This window comes from Vulpes lagopus, chromosome 12 (genome assembly GCF_018345385.1).
Source record: "Vulpes lagopus strain Blue_001 chromosome 12, ASM1834538v1, whole genome shotgun sequence".
Classification (NCBI taxonomy): Eukaryota; Metazoa; Chordata; class Mammalia; order Carnivora; family Canidae; genus Vulpes; species Vulpes lagopus.
Genome location: NC_054835.1, coordinates 11,688,273 through 11,708,786, shown reverse-complemented (window position 1 = coordinate 11,708,786; position 20,514 = coordinate 11,688,273). Strand labels below are relative to the sequence as shown.

General features: G+C 53.4%; 2 protein-coding genes across 2 annotated transcripts; one reads left to right on the top strand and one right to left on the bottom strand.

The window, feature by feature from the left end:
* Positions 1-2,960: 2,960 nt before the first annotated feature.
* Positions 2,961-4,839, bottom strand: LCN9 (lipocalin 9). Its single transcript, XM_041725226.1, has 6 exons — positions 4,744-4,839; positions 4,215-4,351; positions 3,981-4,054; positions 3,491-3,601; positions 3,106-3,159; positions 2,961-2,986 (listed from the first exon to the last, which is right to left on the bottom strand). The coding sequence occupies exons 1-6, from the start codon at positions 4,837-4,839 to the stop codon at positions 2,961-2,963; spliced, it is 498 nt and encodes a 165-aa protein (XP_041581160.1).
* Positions 4,840-10,964: 6,125 nt separating this feature from the next.
* On the top strand, positions 10,965-18,555 carry GLT6D1 (glycosyltransferase 6 domain containing 1). The gene is made up of 5 exons (XM_041725225.1): positions 10,965-11,044; positions 11,723-11,797; positions 12,112-12,153; positions 17,131-17,268; positions 17,883-18,555. Exons 1-5 carry the CDS (start codon positions 10,965-10,967, stop codon positions 18,553-18,555), a joined length of 1,008 nt encoding a protein of 335 aa, XP_041581159.1.
* Positions 18,556-20,514: the final 1,959 nt, after the last annotated feature.

Below are 20,514 nucleotides of genomic sequence, written 5' to 3'. Positions count from 1 at the left end.
GGCTTCCCCTTCACCACCGTCTCCACCGCTACCGGCTCTCTGGGGAAGTGGGAACTGAAGCAGCACGTCCTCTGATGCGTGCCAGCAATCTGGATGGAACCTGCGGGGGATTGTCCTCTTGCCTTCATCTGAGGCCAGGGAGGAGGCTGTGGTCTTCCAGAAAGCCCAGGGCAATAAAGATGAAAGAAGACAGTGGAGCCTCTGCCCACTTGACACCCCCGAGGTTGCTCCTGTCGTCCTGGCCTGGGCCATGCAGTCTGACCCCCTGCAGGACTCCAGAGCTGTCCCTGCCCTGGGGCTTCCCTTGCTCACACTGGGCCAGTGAGATCTGGTCCGGGGTGGTTCTTCCCTGTGGGTGGCATCCTGGGGCACTCTGCTAGTGTCCCCACTGATGCCCCTGGGCACCCCGCCCTGCCCTGGGCTCTCTGGCCTCTTTACCCCAGTCCGCAGCAGGTCCTCCTAGGGCTGTGACAGGGGCTGGGTGAGGGGGCGCAGGGGTGTCAGAGGTTTACCAATGCCCCTTCCTTGGAAATAAAGTCCTTTTGGGTGACAGCAAACACTGAGAAGCGCTCTCCTGCTGGGGTCAAGCCCGCATTCTGTGGGCAGCTTGTCTGTTTATTCTCCTGCAACAAGCTCACCTGATTTTGGTCACGCCAGACTCACCTCTGGGTCCTAATCACTCACTGAGAGGGGACCTCAGCATCCCAACGCCAGCCACGGTGATGGTGTCTTGGCATGTCCCTCGTGCCCCGCTGAGCCCTGCTCTGTCCTGACCCCAAGACTGTGGGCTGCTGCATCTGTCACCCGGTCCACCTGGAGGTCTCCGGGGTTGGGTGGGCTGCGGGAGTGCGCTGAGCACCAGAGCCTGGCTTGGAGGGCGGGGGGCTGGGGACTGTTCAAGCGCTGCCATCCATCACGTCATGACCATCCCTTCTGGGAAACCCCGTTCTGATCCCCAGATGCCAGCTTTCCGAACCAGCGAGCCCCGCTGAGTGGGAAGCTTCCAACATGTCCCTTGCCACGGCCCAGCAGCTTGGACTGAGGCTCTGGACAAGGAGCCTGAGGCCAGGCTGGCCACTGCCCAGCCCCCTGCCCATCCTGATGGAGCCGCTCTGCCCCTGTGGAAGGGGCACAAAGCTCTCCATCTCCTGTCTGGAGCTCCTCAGACCCTGGTCCTCTGCAGCCCGGCTCAGCTGTTAAGAGCAGACACTGCTCCCCGCAGCTCCCTGGGGCTTTGGGCTGGGGGGTGGGGACTCCTGGAGATGTGCGGCTGGGCCTCAATCCATCCTGCTGACCAGTCCATGCCCTGTGTTGGTCCTGGAGATTTCTGGAACAGTGGGCTGAGAAGAGATCTCAGGCTGAGCTCACCCATGGAGGGGGCTCAGGGACAGCTGTGGTTCAGCCTGGGGGTACCAGGGGAGCCCCTCCTCACCCCACCCAGCTGCCCCCTCGGAGCCACCTGGCTGCCTGCTAAGCATTGATGGAGCATGTACGTGTGGGGAGTTGGGTGGGGGAGGTGGAGGGAAGCCATGAGGGAAGCGAGGGCCAGCGATGGTGGTGGGGCCTCGGCTGAGCCCGGGGATGGGAAGACAATCGGGGAGCCTGCCAGCGTTTTCTGGGAAATGACTTGGAAAGAAGGACAGATGTTTCTTCTGTTTAACCTTTTATTTTGAGAGAACTATAGACTCACACGCAGCTGTGGGGACGGAGTCAAGACACCACCTGGTGCCCCCCACTGGTCATCCTGATGCCACCATCTTGCCTACCATCCCCCCCCCCCCACACGGACCCTGGCGCCACCCCACTGTCATGCGGCCTTGTTGCCGTGCCCTGAGGGGCAGGCGTGTATGTGCACAGCTCTGTGCTTTCCTGGTGTGTGCAGGCTCCCATGGCCTCCACCACGGCCCAGATGCTCAGGGAGCCCTCCGGGCATCCCTTCAAGCCGCACCCCCACCCCCCCACCCCACACAGTGGTTCTCTGTTTCTATGGTTTTCCAGACAACTCAACCAATCCAATCGTAAATTGTCAAGTGTGGCCTTCTGGGGTTGGTGGCTGTCACTTGACACCACCGCCTGGAGACCTCCCAGCTCATTCCCGTTCATGCTGGGCTGGGTCCCCAGGTGCCTGGGCCAGGTCCCCAGGTGCCTGGGCCAGGGGCATCAGGCCATTTCCGGAGGGCAACTGTGAGCAGGGCTGCTGGGGATGTGTGCGGATGGTGTCTGTGTGCTCGTTTCCGTATTTCTTGGAGGGATGTTTAAGGGACAACTGCTTCTAGTCTACGAATGGATTAACCAAGAATTAGTGGGAACTCCAAGTATGCACAAGTGTGAGGTGCATCAGGGGCCCGTGTCCCAGCCTCTGAGCCCGTTGTCTTCTCCGAGGGATGACTGTCCCTCAGAGGAGGCGACTCTGGAGGGCTGGTCCCTGGGGAGGGTGGGGGGCCATCTTCCCTGGATGCAGCTGGGCCCGGAGAAAGGACAACAGCTCAGAGGAGGAAAGTAGGGGTCGAAGAGGGTCCACCCAAGTGTGTGCGTGTTCCTGCGCCCATGTCCAGGACCTAGGGTGTGACCTTATTTGGAAAAACGGAAGGGTCTGTGCAGATCTGACTAAGGAGAACATCTTGGAACAAGATCGTGTGGGATTACCCCCGTAAGCCCTAAATTCAGTGGCCAGTGTCCTTAGAAGGGGAAGGAGACCCGGACCTGGAGGGGAAGCCGTGTGGACATGGAGGCAGAGGCAACCCCCCCACCCCACGCCATCTGCTCTGGTGGCCCAAGGACACTGACACAGAGTGCGCTCCATGTGTGCTCGGGCACTACCACCCCATATGGCCCCCTGATACTTGGGTCTGGGGAAGCAGCCCCACTTCTGCCCCCAGCTTCTCCTGCCGCACCCCATGCTACCCCCTCCCCCCGCCCAGACAGGATGCTCACGCACCGGGAGGCCCGGGTGGGCTCCTCTACTTCTTGTATTTGCAACAGTCGTCTGGGAAAACAGAGTGGGTTCGCAGATGGAGCCTCACTGGGGGCTCCCTCCCCAGCTCCCTCCCCAGCTCTGGGGGCTCCCCCAGACCTCCTGGCTGCTGCCCATGGTGCTGGACCTACTTTGGTCGCTCAGGCTGAGGATGTTCTGAGGACCCAGCCCGTACTTTCTGCAGACTTTCTCAAACCTCTCCAGGAAGCTGGGACTCAGGTCTGGCACCCGTCCTGAGAACAGAGCAGCAGGGGCTAGGGTCCCTCACTGCTTGCTGGGATGCCATGAGGAGGAGGCCTCAGGGGCACCCAGGCAGGGCTGAGGCTGGGGGGTGGGTGCCCTGAGCAGAGACGGGGGCCGGGCAAGGTGGGGGTGCACACACAGCTCAGGGGCCTGGCCTGTGTCCCCAATGCTCCATGAGGGGTGACCTGATCATGGATCAGAGCCTCAGGGTGGTCAGACCCCCTCCAGTTTGGAGGGGCCCCCAGGCACGTGGGAGGGGTCAGGAGGTAGTACCATAGAGTGCCAGCACGTTGGTCTCTGTTCCATTCCTCATGTTCCGGAGATGGAAGGTGATGTACAGTTTGTAGTCTGTCTCCGAGAGGAGCACCCTGTTGTCCCCCTCGTCTGTGTGGACACGCAGCTCAGCGCAGCCCCAGCTCACCCCTGGCATGTGTGCCAGGTGTGCCGTGCGGCCGTAGGTGTGGATGGTGGGCTGGTGGCCCCGGCAGGAGGAGGGGTGCTGCTCAGGCAGTTTCCCTGGGCATTGCAGTGGTGGTGGTGCCCACCCTTCCCTGAACCCCAAACCAGTGCACCTGCCAGGCGTGAGCCAGGGGCCTGACCAGGGCCCTCCCCGGGGCCACGTGCCAGGCAGGTGCCCTCATGTCATGGTCAGGCTGCCATGGGCCCCATAAAAGCCCCTAGGTCACAGTTCGCCAGGAGGCGGCTGACACCCTGGGGACCAGGAGCCCTTGCTGCCGGACGCAGAAGGGCCACTTGCACTTACAGTTGACGGTGTACTCCCCGTTCCTGTCCGTCTTCTCACAGACCACGGCCACCTTCACGCACTCCCCGAGCACCCTGAAACCGGCTGCTGTGACACCGGGCAGCCAGCCAGGGCCTCGAGCCTCCCTCAGCCCCAGGCTGACCCCCCGGTACAGCCTTTCCCACCCTGTTTACAGGGTGGGGGTGGGAGGGACACCGGTCCTCCCCCGTTCCAGCTGAGATGGGTGACACGCACATGAACTGGAAATTGAACTTCAGACTGCCGTCTTCTAAGCTTTCGATATTCTGTATGAAGACCCTCAAGTCCCCATCTTTCTCAATCCGCTTCATGTCATCCGAGGCCATGGACACTGAGTACCAGACCCCCGACACCTGTGGACAAGGCCCCGATGGGTGGGGAGCCTGCGTGTGGAGCTGCCAACCAGCATCCTACCCTTCCTGCCCTCCCAGGGTCCTCCCTGCCTTCCCAGGGGCTCCCCTGCCCTCCCAGGGACCGCCCCTTCCGCCCCAGGAATCCCTGGCCCTCCCAGGGTCCTCCTTGCCCTCTCGGGGACCTCCCTGCCCTCCCGGGGACCCCTCTGCCCTCATGGGGACCCCTCTGCTCTCCTGGGGAACGCCCTGCCCTCCTAGAAATATCCACAGCCATCACAGCTGGGGAAGGAGAAGCAAGCCCTCCTCCCAGGTCCCCGACCTCAGATGGAGGACGGACAAGTGCTCTGTAGCCTGGCCCCTGGGAAGGGCCCAGACTCGGACCCTGGACCCACCTTGGCCATGTCATAGTTTTTCCGCACGATGGCTTGGGGGTTGAGCTCCTGGGTGGAGACCAGGCTCAGCCCCAGGCTCAGCAGGAGCAGGGCCATGCCCACTGGTGGGTGCCTCGGCCACGGCCCACCACCTTTATACCCCTTTCTGCCTTGTAGTTTCCGCCCTCCTGCCTCCGGGCACTGCCTGTCCTCCCCACCCATCCTCTGCATGCTGGGAACACAGCCAAAGGCCACCACCGCTGCCACCCCCCTCACCGGTTATGGATGTCCTGGAGCCAGTGATGGGGTGACCCTGACATCTGCTAGGACAGAGTGTCTGTCTGGGTCAGGATGGTAAAGGGAAGTCAGGTGAGGCTGGGTGAGTGGCTGGCGGGACCCTGGGCCTGAGCGCCTGCTGGCTGCAGGAGCCCGGGTGACCCTGGGCCTCCCTGGCCTCTCCAGCTGCTGGAGCTGGCAGCTGACAGGGACCGTCCCTGCCTGGCCTATGTGTCCGGATTCGAGGGTACAGAAGGGCCCATGACACCACATGTGAGGAACCGTGTGGGCCATCCTGGCCTTGAGCATGTGGCTGTGACTTGGGAGTGAAGCCCTGGAAGTGATGAATCCCAGGGGAGGGGACGCGAGGGGAGCCCAGATGGTGGGGCCAGATGAGAGAGACATTTTGGGGTTTGGGGCCTGGAGAGCACAGACCTGGGTTCACACAGCAGGGGGGCCAGGGTCCAGAGCAGAGTGGAAAGGCCCCGTGTCCCCATGCGGCAGGCAGGCTGGTGCTTGGGGGCCAGCAGGGGGGCCCCCGGTGGACTGACTGGGACATTGGGCGCCAAATCCCATCCAAAGGACCCGACCACAGCTCATGGTGATCGCATTGAGTACCTGCTATGTTCCAGGGTGTGTGATGATGGTGAAGCACCCAATCTCCAGACGCAGCCTTGAGAGGGGGTGGCAGCTAATGGACATCAGTACGTGGGGGTGACCAGGGCCCGCCTGCCCCCCGCTGCCCCCGTGAATCACTGTCTGTACCCCTCGCAGCCCCATCCATCTCCAAACCTCTGTCCCTGTCCCATCCCCTGTCCTGCCTCTCTGTTTGTTATCGGGCTCCCAGGCCCCCTTTGTGATCTGATTCACCAGCTCAGTCCTGAGGCAATAACTGTCTCCCTGCGTCAGGTGCTCAGTGGGGACAAAGTAATTCAAAGGGTGTAAGTCTGACTCGTTGGAGGAGCGTAGATTTAGATTTTCTCTAAAATAAGCGAGTTCTGCAGGCCCTAGGGTCAGCAGACTTCTTGTCCGAGGCTTCGCTTCCATGGTGTGGTCTCAGGAAGCAGGTGCATCTGGCCCATGACCTCCATTCCCTCTGATACTCGCTATAGGCACCTGTCCCTCCGCTTGAAGGGGGACCCCAGACCCCGGAATGTGCTGGATTCCTTTCCAGGGGAGGAGCCCCCCTGCAGCCCTGGGGTCATGGAGGCTGTGTGGAGAGAAGGAGGCATCCATGGGCAAGGGCGGCCTTGATGGCTTTGAGGACTGAGCCCACCCAGCTCACTCTCCACCAGGCCAGGCGTTGGGCAGTGACTCGCGGGGAGGTCCTCCCTGGGGGATGGGCAGCACCCCCACGACTCCCGCCCACCCGGGGTCTTCTGCGAACCACAGGCCTGCAGCGAACAGGCGTTCCCCATGCGCACAGACACCCTCCCGGTGGCCAAGTGGGCAGAGACAGGTGTGTGCAGCCCAGGGCTGCCATGGGGAGGTAGGGGCATGTGGGGGGATGCCCCCATGTGAGCACAGAGGTGAGGGCCAGGTGTCTGCAAGCTCAAGTCTGCCAGTGACTGCCGCTGGCACGGAGGAGGAAGCATGCACTCTGCCTCCACTGCAGTGAGGGCACGTCTCTGTCTGTGGCGTTTGTCGTGTAGCCAAGACACCATGCACACATGCTACACTTTCGATAATGAAAATGATCTTACTTTCAAAGGGGAGGGGTATGGAAAGGTGGGTGTTACAGCCACAAATGGTGATGGTGGGATTGCACATGAGTAGGATTTCCCCGTGCCAAGCGCACCGGATGGGCCGGATGGCAGGAACGCGTGTGGCGTCCACTGTCAGCAAGCTGAGTGCCGCAGAAGCACTGGAAGGACAATGAAGGGGATGCATTCTTGGGCAGGGAGGTGGCTGTCACGGTGGGATGAGGACACAGAAGCTGGTGTGCAGTGTCTCTGTCATAGGTGTGAACACACACCGTGGTGAAGACACTGCCCTGTGAGTGAGGCCAGTCCCTAGAAAATGAGGAGGGAACCACAGAGGAGACAAGGAGCCAAAGAGCATTTACCAAATATCCTTTACTTAAAAAAAAAAAAAATTATGTATTCATTTAGAGAGTGAGTGAGCACATGAGCAGGGGGAGAGGCAGAGAGAGAATCTTGAGCAGACTCTGCGCTTAGCCTGGAGCTGTTGGGCCGGTGGGATCAAGGGGGATGGGGGAGGCACCAACAAAATGGTGGCGGACCCCCCACCTTGTTGCCCCACCTCGGAACTTTCCCACCACCAGCAGACCGCCCGGGGACACGTCATCAGGGGGAGACTGGACCTATGCAGGAAACCTGAACCATACTTACCTACCCAGACCCCATTATAAGGGCATGGGCAGTTATTGCCCCAGGCTGATTTCACCAGAAATATACCTAATACCTACCATCTTGTACAGACATACAACCCCTTAACCCTTCCCCCTTCAAAAGCCTGTTTGCACTCCCCTGGGCGTGACTTTCCCGGCCTGCGACTTCCCCACTCTTTCCCTCCCCTGGGGGCCGAGGAACCTCACTCAGAGAGCATGTCCCATTAAAAGCCTGTTTCTTTTTATTTTATTTTATTTTATTTTATTTTATTTTATTTTATTTATGATAGTCACACACACACACACACACAGAGAGGCAGAGACACAGGCAGAGGGAGAAGCAGGCTCCATGCACCGGGAGCCCGATGTGGGATTCGATCCCGGGTCTCCAGGATCGCGCCCTGGGCCAAAGGCAGGCGCCAAACCGCTGCACCACCCAGGGATCCCTAAAAGCCTGTTTCGACCAACTTTTGCCTGACCTCTCTATTTCATTTCATTACCGATCGGACTAAACCTGACTGGAGCCCGACGCGGGACTGGATCCCACGACCCTGAGATCATGACCTGAGCCAAAACCAAGAGTCGGACGCTTCATGGACTCAGCCCCGCCCCACCCCAGGCGCCCCATCCTCTACTTTTTAAATGGGACAAAGTCCTGTCGCCCAGCATCCTCAAGATGCCCCTGCCAGCAGCTGCATCATTGTGACTGGGACTTTGCCAGCTGCATCATCAAAGGGCCTGCTGATGTCACCACCTCAGAGCAGGGGACAGTGTCCAGCTTGTGGCTTTACAGAGACCCAGAGACAGAATGCTTGGGCAATACCCCCCTTGTCTCTCACAGCGCCCCCAGCCAGGTAAAGGGACCACCCTTCCGGAGGGGGTGGGCCAGTGTGAGCGGTACGGGGCCGACGTTGCTGGGGCGCACCTTGGGAGGGACCTCCTGCCCCATCCACGTGGCATTTCTAATGTCCTTGGATTGGTTAAAGAGGGGGCCCGTCGCCTGTCATGGGGCCTGGACGCTGTGCCTGTGCAGTGCTGGGGGACGCAGACCATCCAGTACGAGGACAACGGGGGCTGCATTTGCGATGCCAGTGTCCTGGCGGTCATATTATCAAAGGTCAAAGAAACAACTGAATCAATTTTTACAATGTATTTGTGTTAACTCAAGAGATCCAGGCTATTTGAATTTCAGTATTTTATCAATATAAGATGATTAGGGAGCCATGTTGATTCTTCTCTTTCATCTGACATCTGCCTCCAAAACCCAGCGTGTTCTGGGCCCTCACCGGGCACCTCAAGCCAGAGCAGCCACATTCCTGTGCGCTCGACAGGCACACACGGCAGACAGCTGCGGAGCTGGTCAGTGTGCTGGGAAGCCTCGTGCCCGTTAGCCGAGTGCTCAGAAAGGAAGCATCAGAGAGCCCCCCTCTGCTCCAACACATGACCCTACCGGCTTGTGCATAGAAACCCCAAGTAAGCTCTGGGGTGTGACCGGAGCCCAGAGTCCCACATTAGACCTGAATGCCTGTGATTTAGGTTTTAATCCCTGTTCGTGAGCATCGACCTTGGAGGAAGCTCATAGTTTTGGTTTAAACCACCATACCCTTGGGACCAACAAGCCATCTTACTATCCAGGTGAGGAAAAAGAAGAGTTTACTTTGGGGGGCATGTCATGCCTCCGAGGCCAAGAAGGACTCCTGGACTCCTCCTCCTCATCATCACAGCTGGGTGTCACAGCTTTGTCTTTACAGCGGGGTTGTGGGGGCATTTGATGCGTCTCTCCTATACCGTCCGGGTGGAGGTGCACGTGCTGTAGCAGGAGGGCCAGAGGATGTGCACGCTCAGTGCCCAGGGCAGAGGAGAGGGGAGCTCGGCGCCCTGAGGAGCACCAGTAGAACAGAGCTCCCCCCAACCCTCCAGGCCAGCCTCCTCCTTCTAGAAGCAGGAGCTTCAGTTGGCATCTCGAGGCCCCAAATGAGATGCTGTGAATCCAGGCCTAGAAAGTGGCAGGGGTATGACTGTGTGTTATTTAAGATCTCCTTCTCTCTCCTTGTCCCTCCAGGAGGAGATGCATTCCAAGAGAAAGATGCTGTTACTGATCTCATGTGTTTTATACTTCCTGTTCATCAAGTATCACTTCAGGTAAACATGAGATATGGGTGAGCCAGGACCCATGAAGTTGGCAGAGAGGGCATCGGGCTGAGTTTGGTGCAGACATTAGTAATGCTCGGACGTGACCAGACCTTCCCTTCTCTCCATGGGATGGAGCAAAGTGTGCAGATGTTAATTCTGTCATGTGTGGATGGGTAACAGTTACTCCTGGGGCGGGGTGGGGTGGGTGGGCGGCCATCGCCCAAAGCATCTACTGGTGGGGAGCTTTTCCGCTCTAGATGAGGAGGTAGGCAGCGGGCACATTACAGGGCACAGTGAGCAACGTTGGAATCTACATAGCAAAGACTTGAAGGAAACGCGAAGCAAGGGGAGGGATAGCCCGAGGTTGCTCTTCTGGACACGCAGGACACACCTGCTAGTGACCCGCGAGAAAGCTCTCTCCTATAGAGAAGTCCCTCTCCTCACCACCTCGTCACCAGCAGGGCTGTCTCTGCAGAGACTGAGTAGAACGCAGCCATACTGTCAGGAAGAATGTCTTTAGAGATGAAGCTTTCATGAAAACCCATCTGATAAAAAGCTTGAATCCAGAAAATGGAAAGAACGCTTCCAGCTTGACAGTAAAGACACAGCCTCCTTAAAAAGCAGGCAAAATCAGAGCACACCGAGAAGATGCACCAAAGACGACACGCAGAGCACGGACTGGCACATGAAAAAATGCTCAAAATCATTTGCCATGGGATAATTGCCCATTAAGACAACGTGATGCCACCATGAACCCTGGAGAATCTGGCATGCTGATGACCGCTGTGTGCCGGCAGCGACATGGACAGCGGGACCCTCGTTCATGGCTAGGGCCACGCAACATGGGGCCGCACCTTTGAAGACATCTTGGCGGCTTCTTAGGGAACTAAATACAGTCTTTCCGTTTACCTGGCATCGTGCTCCTGTTTGTCCACGTGGCCTGCAAACGGACCTCCTTGAACAACCCACACCAGGCGTTCACAGCAGCTTTGCACACAATTGCCAAGAAGTGGAAGCAACCCAGTGCCCTGCCGCGGCGAATGGGATAAAGTGTGGTGCATCCAGACAAGGGGAGAGCATTCTGGCTTGAACAAAGGTGAGTGATTGAGCCCTGAATTGAGGTGAGCGATCGAGCCGTGAGGGCACGGAGGCACTTTAGATGCACATCACCAAGTGAGCAGACCAGTGGGAGTCCTGAATTTTGCCTGGCAAAACTCCCTACACACGGGGCATCTGTGTTGGCAGGAAATGCTGCTGTACGAAGACCCGACAGACTGGGAGCAAAGCTGGCAGGAGCCAGGTGGGCCCTTGCCTCTCAGCTGGGGACTGCTCTGTCCACGAGTATGCACTTGTGGTAGGTTCAAGGATGGTGGTGACGTTCAAGGGACAGACAGGACACGAGAGAGCAGCACCGTACAGCAGGCATCTTTGTCTCCCGGAGCCCATGGGGAATCCAGGGGGGACCCCATGTCCGTGTGCCGGCATGCATCTCTGGGGACAGCAGGTGGTGGATGGGCTTCGTGGAGTCCCTAATGTTGGCCTGCACTGCACGCAGCTGCGTGTGTGAGCCCACCATGTGGGGACAGGGCAGGCGTGTGGTGTGGAGCTGGGCTCCCCTGGCCCCCCGGGTAACAACAGTCCTGCATCCCGCAGGCTGGGCCCCTCACATGCTTGCCCAGGACAAGGCCAACTCTGCTGCAGGCTGAGCGCCTTCCTCCAGGGTGTTGGTTTCTTTAGGTCGGGATCCCCTCTTCAACCAGCTGTGTTTTCCATGCCTCTGTCACTCCGTGGGACCCCAGGGATCCATGACCCCAATATTCTAAAAGAAAGGCCACTTTTTGGGGGCGCTTGGGTGGTTCAGCTTGTTGAGCATCTGACTTCCAATCTCAACTCAGGTCTTGATCTCAGAGGTGTGAGTTCTTGCCCCACATTGGGTGCAGAGCTCACTTAAAAATAAATGAATGAAAGAAAGGCTAGTTTTTAGTACGTTCCCCATTCATTGCTTTGTGATTTTAGTGAAGTTTGCATGGGCAGCCCCGAGTTCGACAGTCCTGGGGAATCCGATAACGAAATCAGGGTGTTCTCCCACCATTTTTCCCTTACGGACAGCACGCCCCAGTGTTATGGAGGCAAACTGCCCAATCTCGTTAAAGCACAACAAAACTAGGTAAATCGTGTGTTTAGATGAAGGTTAAAGACATAATGTCGGCTCTTTCTCCAACCTGTTTACCTTAAATGCAGCAAAGCCACTCTGGTGGTGAACGAGGGGGGTGAACCTATGCCATCTCCGTTCACAGCCTCTAAGCTGGTGCTACGGTGGGTTTGGTAAATCCTCCCAGTGGCATGCCCACAAGCCCTTTATTGCCGTCCCCACTGTGGCCATCACTCGGCACCAAACTATGAGGCTCCCCGACCCCCAAATGGGGTTGATCCTACCACTTACCCAGCTGGCAGCTCCTACCCTGGGGACCCTGGAGGGCTGTCTCCTTGGCTTCTCGAGGTCAGTGCACAGGCTGTACACTGACAGCTTTGAACCAGTGCCCAACAGCCCCTGCCACACCACGGGGCTCTGGAAATGTTTGCTGGATACATGGATGACCCACAATAACTCAGTTTTCCCTTTTCACCAGGGATGAAGTAGAACTCCGGCTCTCAGACTGGTTCAATCCGAGGTAAGAATAGACATGTCTGCTCTCACACAAAAATGGTGCTCAGTGTGGAGCGATAGATTTTTTCTGATCACCCCATTAGAGCTGCCCTGGGAGGCTCCCAGGGCTGGAGTATTCATTTTCTTTTCTTTTTCTTTTTTTAAGATTTTTATTTATTTATATGAGAGAGAGAGAGAGCGCATGAGCAGGAGGGAGGGAGAGAGAGGGAAAAGAAGACTCCCCACTGAGCAGGGAACTTGACACGGGGCTCGATCCTGGGACCCTGCTATCATGACCTGAACCGAAGGCAGAACCTTCACCGACTGAGCCACCTGGGCATCCCTGGAGTTTTCGTTGTTTAGGCTCTTCATCCTGACACACTCTCCTTGGTTTGACCTCCTTGGTCTTGTCAGTGAAAGACTCTCTTTGGAGGTGGTTTGAAACTACTGTGACGGCTCCTCTTGATTCTGGCACCAGCACTGGGGAGGCCCCATGTCTGTAATGGCTGCACAGTACCTGACTTTCTGGTTGCAGACCTGCAACTCGCCACTGGTTTTAGGTGGTCTGTAGTTTGGGGCTTTTGCAAGTAAGGCTCCAGTGATTAACCTTGTATGTAGGTGTTTTCACACTGTCATGTGAGTCGATCTGTGGGACAAATCCCCCCAAACAAAGTCATGAGCTCAAAGAAAGGGGGCACTTATAATTTGGATGTAGGTTGCTAAACTCCCTCTCAACAATCGTACCATTTTAGTTTCTTATGTACTGTAGATAAAGTAAGGTATCAGAAAAATCTCTTATTCTAGGCAAAACTGCTAGTTTAAAATATCCCAAGTCATTTTGCCTATCTGCAGTTATTACCGTTTGAGCGTATTTTGGTATGTTGATCATTCATTTGTATTTGAGCTTCTCTGAGCATTTTCCTCACATATTTATGTATTTTAAATGGACCTCAGCTTCATGGATAGATCTTTTTTTTTTTAAAGATTTTATTTATTTATTCATGAGAGACACACAGAGAGAGAGGCAGAGACACAAGCAGAGGGAGAAGCAGGCTCTGTATAGGGAGCCCGATGTGGTACTCAATCCCGGGTCTCCAGGATCAGGCTCTGGGCTGAAGGTGGCGCTAAACCGCTGAGCCACCCGGGGTGCCCTTTCGTGGATGAATCTTATCCATGATCCACAACACTGTTACCATGGGTTCATGCAAGCCTGCTTGTATTATTTCTGCGTTTGCTTGCTTGCTTATTTTAATGCAACGGAAATTAAAACCTGCATATCCTTTCCCATCCCTTTACTCTGTGCCCTGTAACTTTATATAAAGAAGATATCACACTTAGGTACTTTTCTGGGATTTTTATTTTCTCTTGATACTGTAAGATTCACCCAAGTTTTGCACATTACTGAGGTTCATTTTGGGCAGCTGTGTAAACATCCACTGTGGAAATATAGGAGTTTATCCATCAGCTGTCCTGCTTGTGGGCACTTGGATCATTTCTCTGCTTTGCTGGCACCCTTCATACAGCTCACCTGGCATGTGTGTGTGGAACCTGCACCAGGTGGAGGTGGAGGCATTGGGTGGCAGGGCACCAGACCATCCAAAGTAGAAGGTCATACCAGGAGTTTTCCAAGGTTGACACCCAAGTGAATCCCCAGAGTTCTTGCTTTATGATGCTTGGTGCTGCCAACAGATGGCGCAAGTCTCTAGAGTTACGTCACCAAAAGTGAGGGAGTGATAACCTCCCCCAACTTTATCCTTCATAAAACCAATGAAGAAACTGGCAAAAATTGCTATAATCAACTCTTTCAGAACTCTGGAAATCAACCAAAGGCTTGCACCAATCTGGGGGAGCATTTGCTCCAGAAAAAGAATAGTGAGCTTTCTGGCATTTTAATCAGTTGTGGGCTGGGTACTTCTCTCCAACTCTGCAGTGGCCTTGCACCAGGTCCTCCTGCCCTCCCCACCATGTGCGCTTGCCATTTATTGTTATGTTCTTTAGTTTTAATAGCTTCTGAACTATTTTTATAAAGCCTGTATTCTTTGTCATTTATGGTCACTGAAACCTCTGCTCAGTTAGAAAGAATCTGATTTATAGAGTGGCCACATTATTTAAATGATCCACTTTTCAACCCCAAATTACCAAACATGTGAAGAAATAAGACAGTATGGCTTTTTTTAAATGGCTGAGTAATATTCCATTGCATATATACACCACATCTTCTTCTTATCTGTTCATCACCTATCAAGGGACACTTAGGTTGCTTCCATGCCTTGGCTATTATAAATAATGCTGCAATAAATATGATGGAGTATATATCTTTTGGAATTTGTATTTTCATTTTCTTCAGGTAAATATCCAGAGGTGAAATTGCTTCCTTTCTGAAATTTCTGTTTTAAAAATGTCGAGGAACCTCTACACTGTCTTGCACTGTGGCTTCAGCAATTTGCATTCCCACCAACAGTGCACAAAGATTCCCTTTTCTCCACACACTCACCAATACTTGTTATCTCTTATCTATTTCTATACAGGCCTTTTAACAGGTGTGAGGTGACATCTCCCTGTGGTTTTGATCTGCATCTCCCTGGCAATGCAGATGCTTAACCAACTTGCCACCCAGACATCCCAATTTTTTTTTCATGCCACAAGTTTATTCACAATATATTGAGTATGTTGAATTCAAGAGCTTTTTTTAAAAAAGATTTTATTTATTTATTCATGAGAGACACAGAGAGAGGCAGAGACACAGGCAGAGGGAGAAGCAGGCTCCCTGCCTGATGTGGGGCTCAATCCCAGAACCCTGGGATCACACCCTGACCCAAAGGCAGATGATCAACTGCTGAGCCACCCAGGCATCCCTTTTGTAGGATTTTATATATATATACAAGTCATCTGCAAACAGGGTCATTGTTATTTTCTCCTTTCCAGTCCCCCGGGGCTTCATTTCTTCTTCTTGCTTTATTGCAATGGCTAGAATCCACACTATTTTGGTGAAGAAGAGTTGGTGAGGATGGGCCTCCTTGCCTTGTTCCCGGTTTTAGGTGGTTACTGCTTATGATGATTTTGTACTTTGGATCTGGATTTGTTTGCACCTTTTTTTTTATAGTAAGACATCAGCTGCTTAAGAAATAAGGATGTTTAGGGGATCCCTGGGTGGCGCAGCGGTTTGGCACCTGCCTTTGGCCCAGGGCGTGATCCTGGAGACCCGGGATTGAATCCCACGTCGGGCTCCCGGTGCATGGAGCCTGCTTCTCCCTCTGCCTGTGTCTCTGCCTCTCTCTCTCTCTCTCTCTCTGTGTGACTATCATAAATAAAAATTTAAAAAAAAGAAATAAGGATGTTTAATTATTCCATTAAACAGATGTGAAAAGTGACATTTTAAGAGGTGTAGTCTCTTTGAAAAATGGATCAAACTCCTGAATTCAACATACTCAATATGTTGGTGAATAAACCTGTGGCATGAAAAGAAATTGGGATGCCTGGGTGGCACAGTTGGTTAAGCATCTGCCTTAGGCTCAGGCCATAATCTCAGGGTTCTGGGAATGAGTCCTACATTGGGCCCCCTGCTCAGCAGGAAGTCTGCTTCTCCCTCTCCCTCTGCCCCTCCTCCCTGCTTGTGTTCTCTTTCTCAAATAAATAAATAAAATCTTAAAAAAAAAGAGAGAAACTGATGGTGCCCTTTGTCAAGTTAAGGTAATTCTCCTTTATTCCTATTTTTCTGGAAGTCTTCTCTCTTTTTTTCTTCATGAATGGTTGTTGGACATCATATAATGTTTTTTTTTTTCCTGTGTCAAATGATAATGGGCACCTGACTGTTATTTAATTTCTTGGGATGGTAGGTGTATCAAACGATTTTCAAATGTTGAACCAGCTTTGCATGTTTTAAGCCCTATTATTGAATATCTAATATTGATATTAGATATTGAATCTAATATCTCTATCCCTGTTTGGACTCATCTTTTTTTTTTTTCCTTCTGGATTGCACTGATGGACCTAAGGCAAGGGGAGGTTTAAAGAAAAGCATCTTCTAGATCTTCTGCGGTTGGGGGGAGGTGCTAGTGGAGAGGAGGATGGAAAACTGAAGGACTTAGGGAGATGTGGGGAGGCAGAGGCACTGTGCCTGCAGTACTGGCCTCAGGCAGTATCAGGACACCCTGATTCTGGGCTCCCATTTAAGCTGAGCCGGAGGTCGGAGGATGTGGCCCCTGGGCTGAAAGGCAGGTAGCGTGGTGACAAAAGTAGCAGTTGCTGGGTCTTTTTAAAAAGTATTTTATTTATTCATGAGAGACACACAGAGAGAGAGAGAGGCAGAGACACAGGCAGAGGGAGAAGCAGGCTCCCTGTGGGGAGCCCAAAGCAGGACTCGATCCCAGGACCCTGGGATCACAACCTGAGCCAAAGGCAGACACTCAGCCACTGAGTTACCCAGGCATCCCTTCAGTTGCTGGGTTTTTTTTTTTTTTTTCGGTGCCTCTCAGGGCCAAGCCAGGGCTCCTTTATTCTCAGGGATGGGAGCCACACAAAAGGCTTTATTTACATCAGGAACCCGCCCGGAGATCGGAACCCCTGGCCTTCCCCAGTGGGCCCCTTAGCTCTGCAGGCTCCCAGGCCCCAGTCCATTGGGGCAGGCATAAGGGTGGGCTGGCCTTCCACGGCCCGTGCCCGCCAGGCAGGCGAGGGCCCCCAGAAGCACTGGTGCCCCGTCTTCACACAGTGACCTCGGCTTTGCTGTATACCCATGTATACCCATGTATATTAGCTCTGTGGCATTAGGCAGCCTACTCAACCAACCTGTGCCTCTGTTTCCCCACACCAAGAACAAGGATCACAGTAGTACTTACTGCATCGTGTCTTGCAAGGATTAAATGAGCTGCTTAAATCACCTGCACAGTGCCTGGCACGTGGTAGGTGCTCTGCCTGCGTTCACTGGTGTCTGTCGGACGGCCTCTGCTGCTGTCGTCGTGAAGGTGGAGCCCACTTTACTGGTTTCTTGTTTGTTCAACAGAAAACGCCCTGATGTTGTAACGACCACGGACTGGCTCGCTCCAGTCATATGGGAAGGCACCTTTAATAGACGGGTCCTGGAAGAGTACTACAGAGGACAGGACCTCACCATAGGCCTGGCTGTCCTTGCTACTGGCAGGTAAATGCAAACGAGCACATACAAATCTTCCACCTCCGGAAGGCTGCCCACAGGGACCCATAACCATCGCATCTTGCTGTCATCCCGCAGAAACACCCTGATGTGGCTTTGTCCTTGCTTCACAGGATCATTCATGTCATGTGGCTGTCTCTACTGATACTGTTTAGCTCACATTTTCTTTTTTTTTTTTTTTTTAAAGATTTTATTTATTTATTCATGAGAGACACAGAGAGAGGCAGAGACACAGGCAGAGGGAGAAGCAGACTCCCTGCAGGGAGCCTGATGTGGGACTTGATCCCAGGACTCTGGGATCACGCCCTGAGCCTAAGGCAGATGCTCAACTGCTGAACCACCCAGGCATCCCTAGCTCACATTTTCTTTCTTTTCAATGGGTGTTCCAAAACCTTAAAGGCTTTTCTCAGACCCCCTGGTTCACCACACCCTTCCTCACTAACCAGTGCAGTTGGACCTGCAGACTCGACCTGCCTACCCTTACCCACTGGGGGCTCTGTAGCATCCGTGACGTGTCAGTTAGATGACACATCTGGTGACATGTCTCTTTCCCTTGAAACTCTTAGGGAGCACCTTTCTCTGTACATGTGTGTGTCTTGCAGGACCGCAGACCAGTACTTAGAGCTATTCATGCAGTCGGCCAATAAGCACTTCATGACCGGCTACAGAGTCATCTTCTACATCATGGTGGATGCCATGTGTCAGCTGCCCAACCTGGAGCCGGGTCCTCTGCAGACATTCCAGGTATTCACCATCAGAGAAGACAGCCGGGAGGACTTTCACCTCATGCATATGAAGAACTTGGCTTCGCACATCCTAGGGCACATTCAGGATGAAGTCGACTTTCTTTTCAGCATGACGGCCAACAGGGTCTTCCAGAACGATTTTGGGGTGGAGACCCTGGGCACGTCTGTGGCTCAGCTCCATGCCTGGTGGTACTTCAAAGACATAAAGGACTTCCCTTACGAGAGGAGGTTCAGATCAGCGGCGTGCATCCTATTGGGAGAGGGGGACTTCTACTATGATGGCTCCGTCGTGGGTGGCACGCCTCTGGAGATTTTAGACTTCATCCAAGAATACCTGGAAGGGATGATTCACGACAAGGAAAATGGGCTGAACAGCACCTACGAAAGATACCTGAACAAGTACTTTTTCACCCACAAGCCCACCAAGCTGCTATCTCCGGAGTACAGCTGGGACACGGCGCTGCAGCTCCCGGCACAGATTTGGTTGGTCAAGGCAGCGCAGTGCTCCCACATGTGCCTGCACACGTAGCCATGGGTTCTAGAGTACACAGGCCCCCCCCCCCCCCGAGTCTCTTGTGGGTTCAGAGGTGGAGTTGTGCAAGCCATGGCGGGACATGTTTCTCCCTGCAGTTTTGAACCGTCCAGTTTGGTCTGAACAGGATAAAGAATAAAAGTGATTGTTTAATGCTTGGTCACAGCGATGTTGGGATCTATATATTGTAGAGCCGGGACATTGGTTAGGAGGCAGGAAATTATTTTTTTTTAATGGAGAAAGATTGTAGTCCAGAAAAAAAAATATATATATATATATAAATACAAAAAGGACAGAGGATTAAAATAAAGCGAAAACAATAAATGTTTGTCGGTTCACTGGAGAATACATAATAGGCACCAGTCCTGAGGTGGGCATTGCTTTGTTGAATCCCCACAAGTAATACCCTGCGATGGACATGGGTAACCTCCAGACACATGCCTTTCTTTTATTGTTACAAACAGGGATGCCTGGTTCATTTTTTTTTAAGCCATAGCACGTTTTTTCGTTAAAATGAAGGTATGCACTGAACTGTGTGGTCAAGGCACTCTGCTGGCCGCAGGGAGGGATAGGAAGTAGTTATTAAAATCAAGAGTTTTGTCCCGAAGCAGCCCGTGGCACAGGGCAGTACAGGAGACGGGCCACGGCATTGCTTTTGCAAGTCCGGTGCTGCCTGCAAGGGTGGGACATGGGTGAGGTGGGTCATGTGGGGTCAGGATGGGGAACCGTCCCCGTGGGAGGCGGCAGGTGTGGAGGAGAGCACAGCTCAGCGTCCTTGTGAGGGATTTGTGGACATGGGGTCTTCACAGAGGCCATTGAGGTAAATGAGGTCACGAGGTGGGTCATAAGTTCCCCAGGGCAGACTGGTGACCTTATACAACAGGAGCTCAGGGCACGCGCGCGCGCGCACACACACACACGCTCACACACACACACATACACAGGGACAAGCTGACACCAGGAACACAGACCATCCCTTCCCAGAATGGGAGCTCGGGCTGAGCAGGGCATCATGAGGCTGTCCAGATGAAAGCCAGGTCACCCCAGAACTGTCCCCCCCAGTTCCGCCCCTCTGAGAGAGAGCGCGGGTCCCCATACAGCAGGTGCCAACTGAGCTGCAAAAAAAAAAAAAAAAATTGAATCATGCCAACCTGGTAAGTAAAAATAGCATCTGCTCACTTTTCTCACATTGGGTCCCTTTTCATGAGCCCCAGTGGAGGTCTTCAGAGATGAAATTATCAAGCTTCTTGACAATATTGAATTTCAGGTTTGGGTATTTGTGATGCACCTATATTCATAGGGTATGGTCCCATCCCTGAGTAATTATTGATAGGGGCAGAACTTTTGAGGTTTTGTGTTTATTAGGAATCAAACAGGAATTCATCGTAAGACAATGCAAGGAGTTAGATATCTAAACTTATTTTTTTCCTCCAAATCTCTTGGCCATTTCCCCCCAACACTGTATATTGAATAAATAATGCCTTGTGTGATGGGCCATTTGCCTCCTGCATTATTTCGTGACTCTATTCATAGATCTTTCTTCCTGCCCCTAATTCCGCACAATCGTAATAGCTGTCGGTTCACACTTGTTAACGACGGGATGGTACTTGTGTGACTTCTCTTTGAAGCATTTCAAAACTTTTGTTCTTCCCTGTGGATGTTAGATTCAGGTTTGCACTTCGGGGTAAAGATTCCACTGGGGTATTGATTGAACTGCTTGGATGGACAGGCTAATTTGAGGATAATTAAATATTCATGATATTGAAGATGATGCAGGAATACCCCATATCCATTTATTTAAGTCATTTTTTTCACTGTCCCAGAGTAAGGATTTTAAAAAAGTTTTTTTTTTTTTTCCTCCATATAAATGCTGCCGATTTCTTGCTAAATGTCTGAGCATCACTTCCTCATCATACCGGGTTCATTCTAGTTCTTGATTTGGGTTTCCTGGTTCGC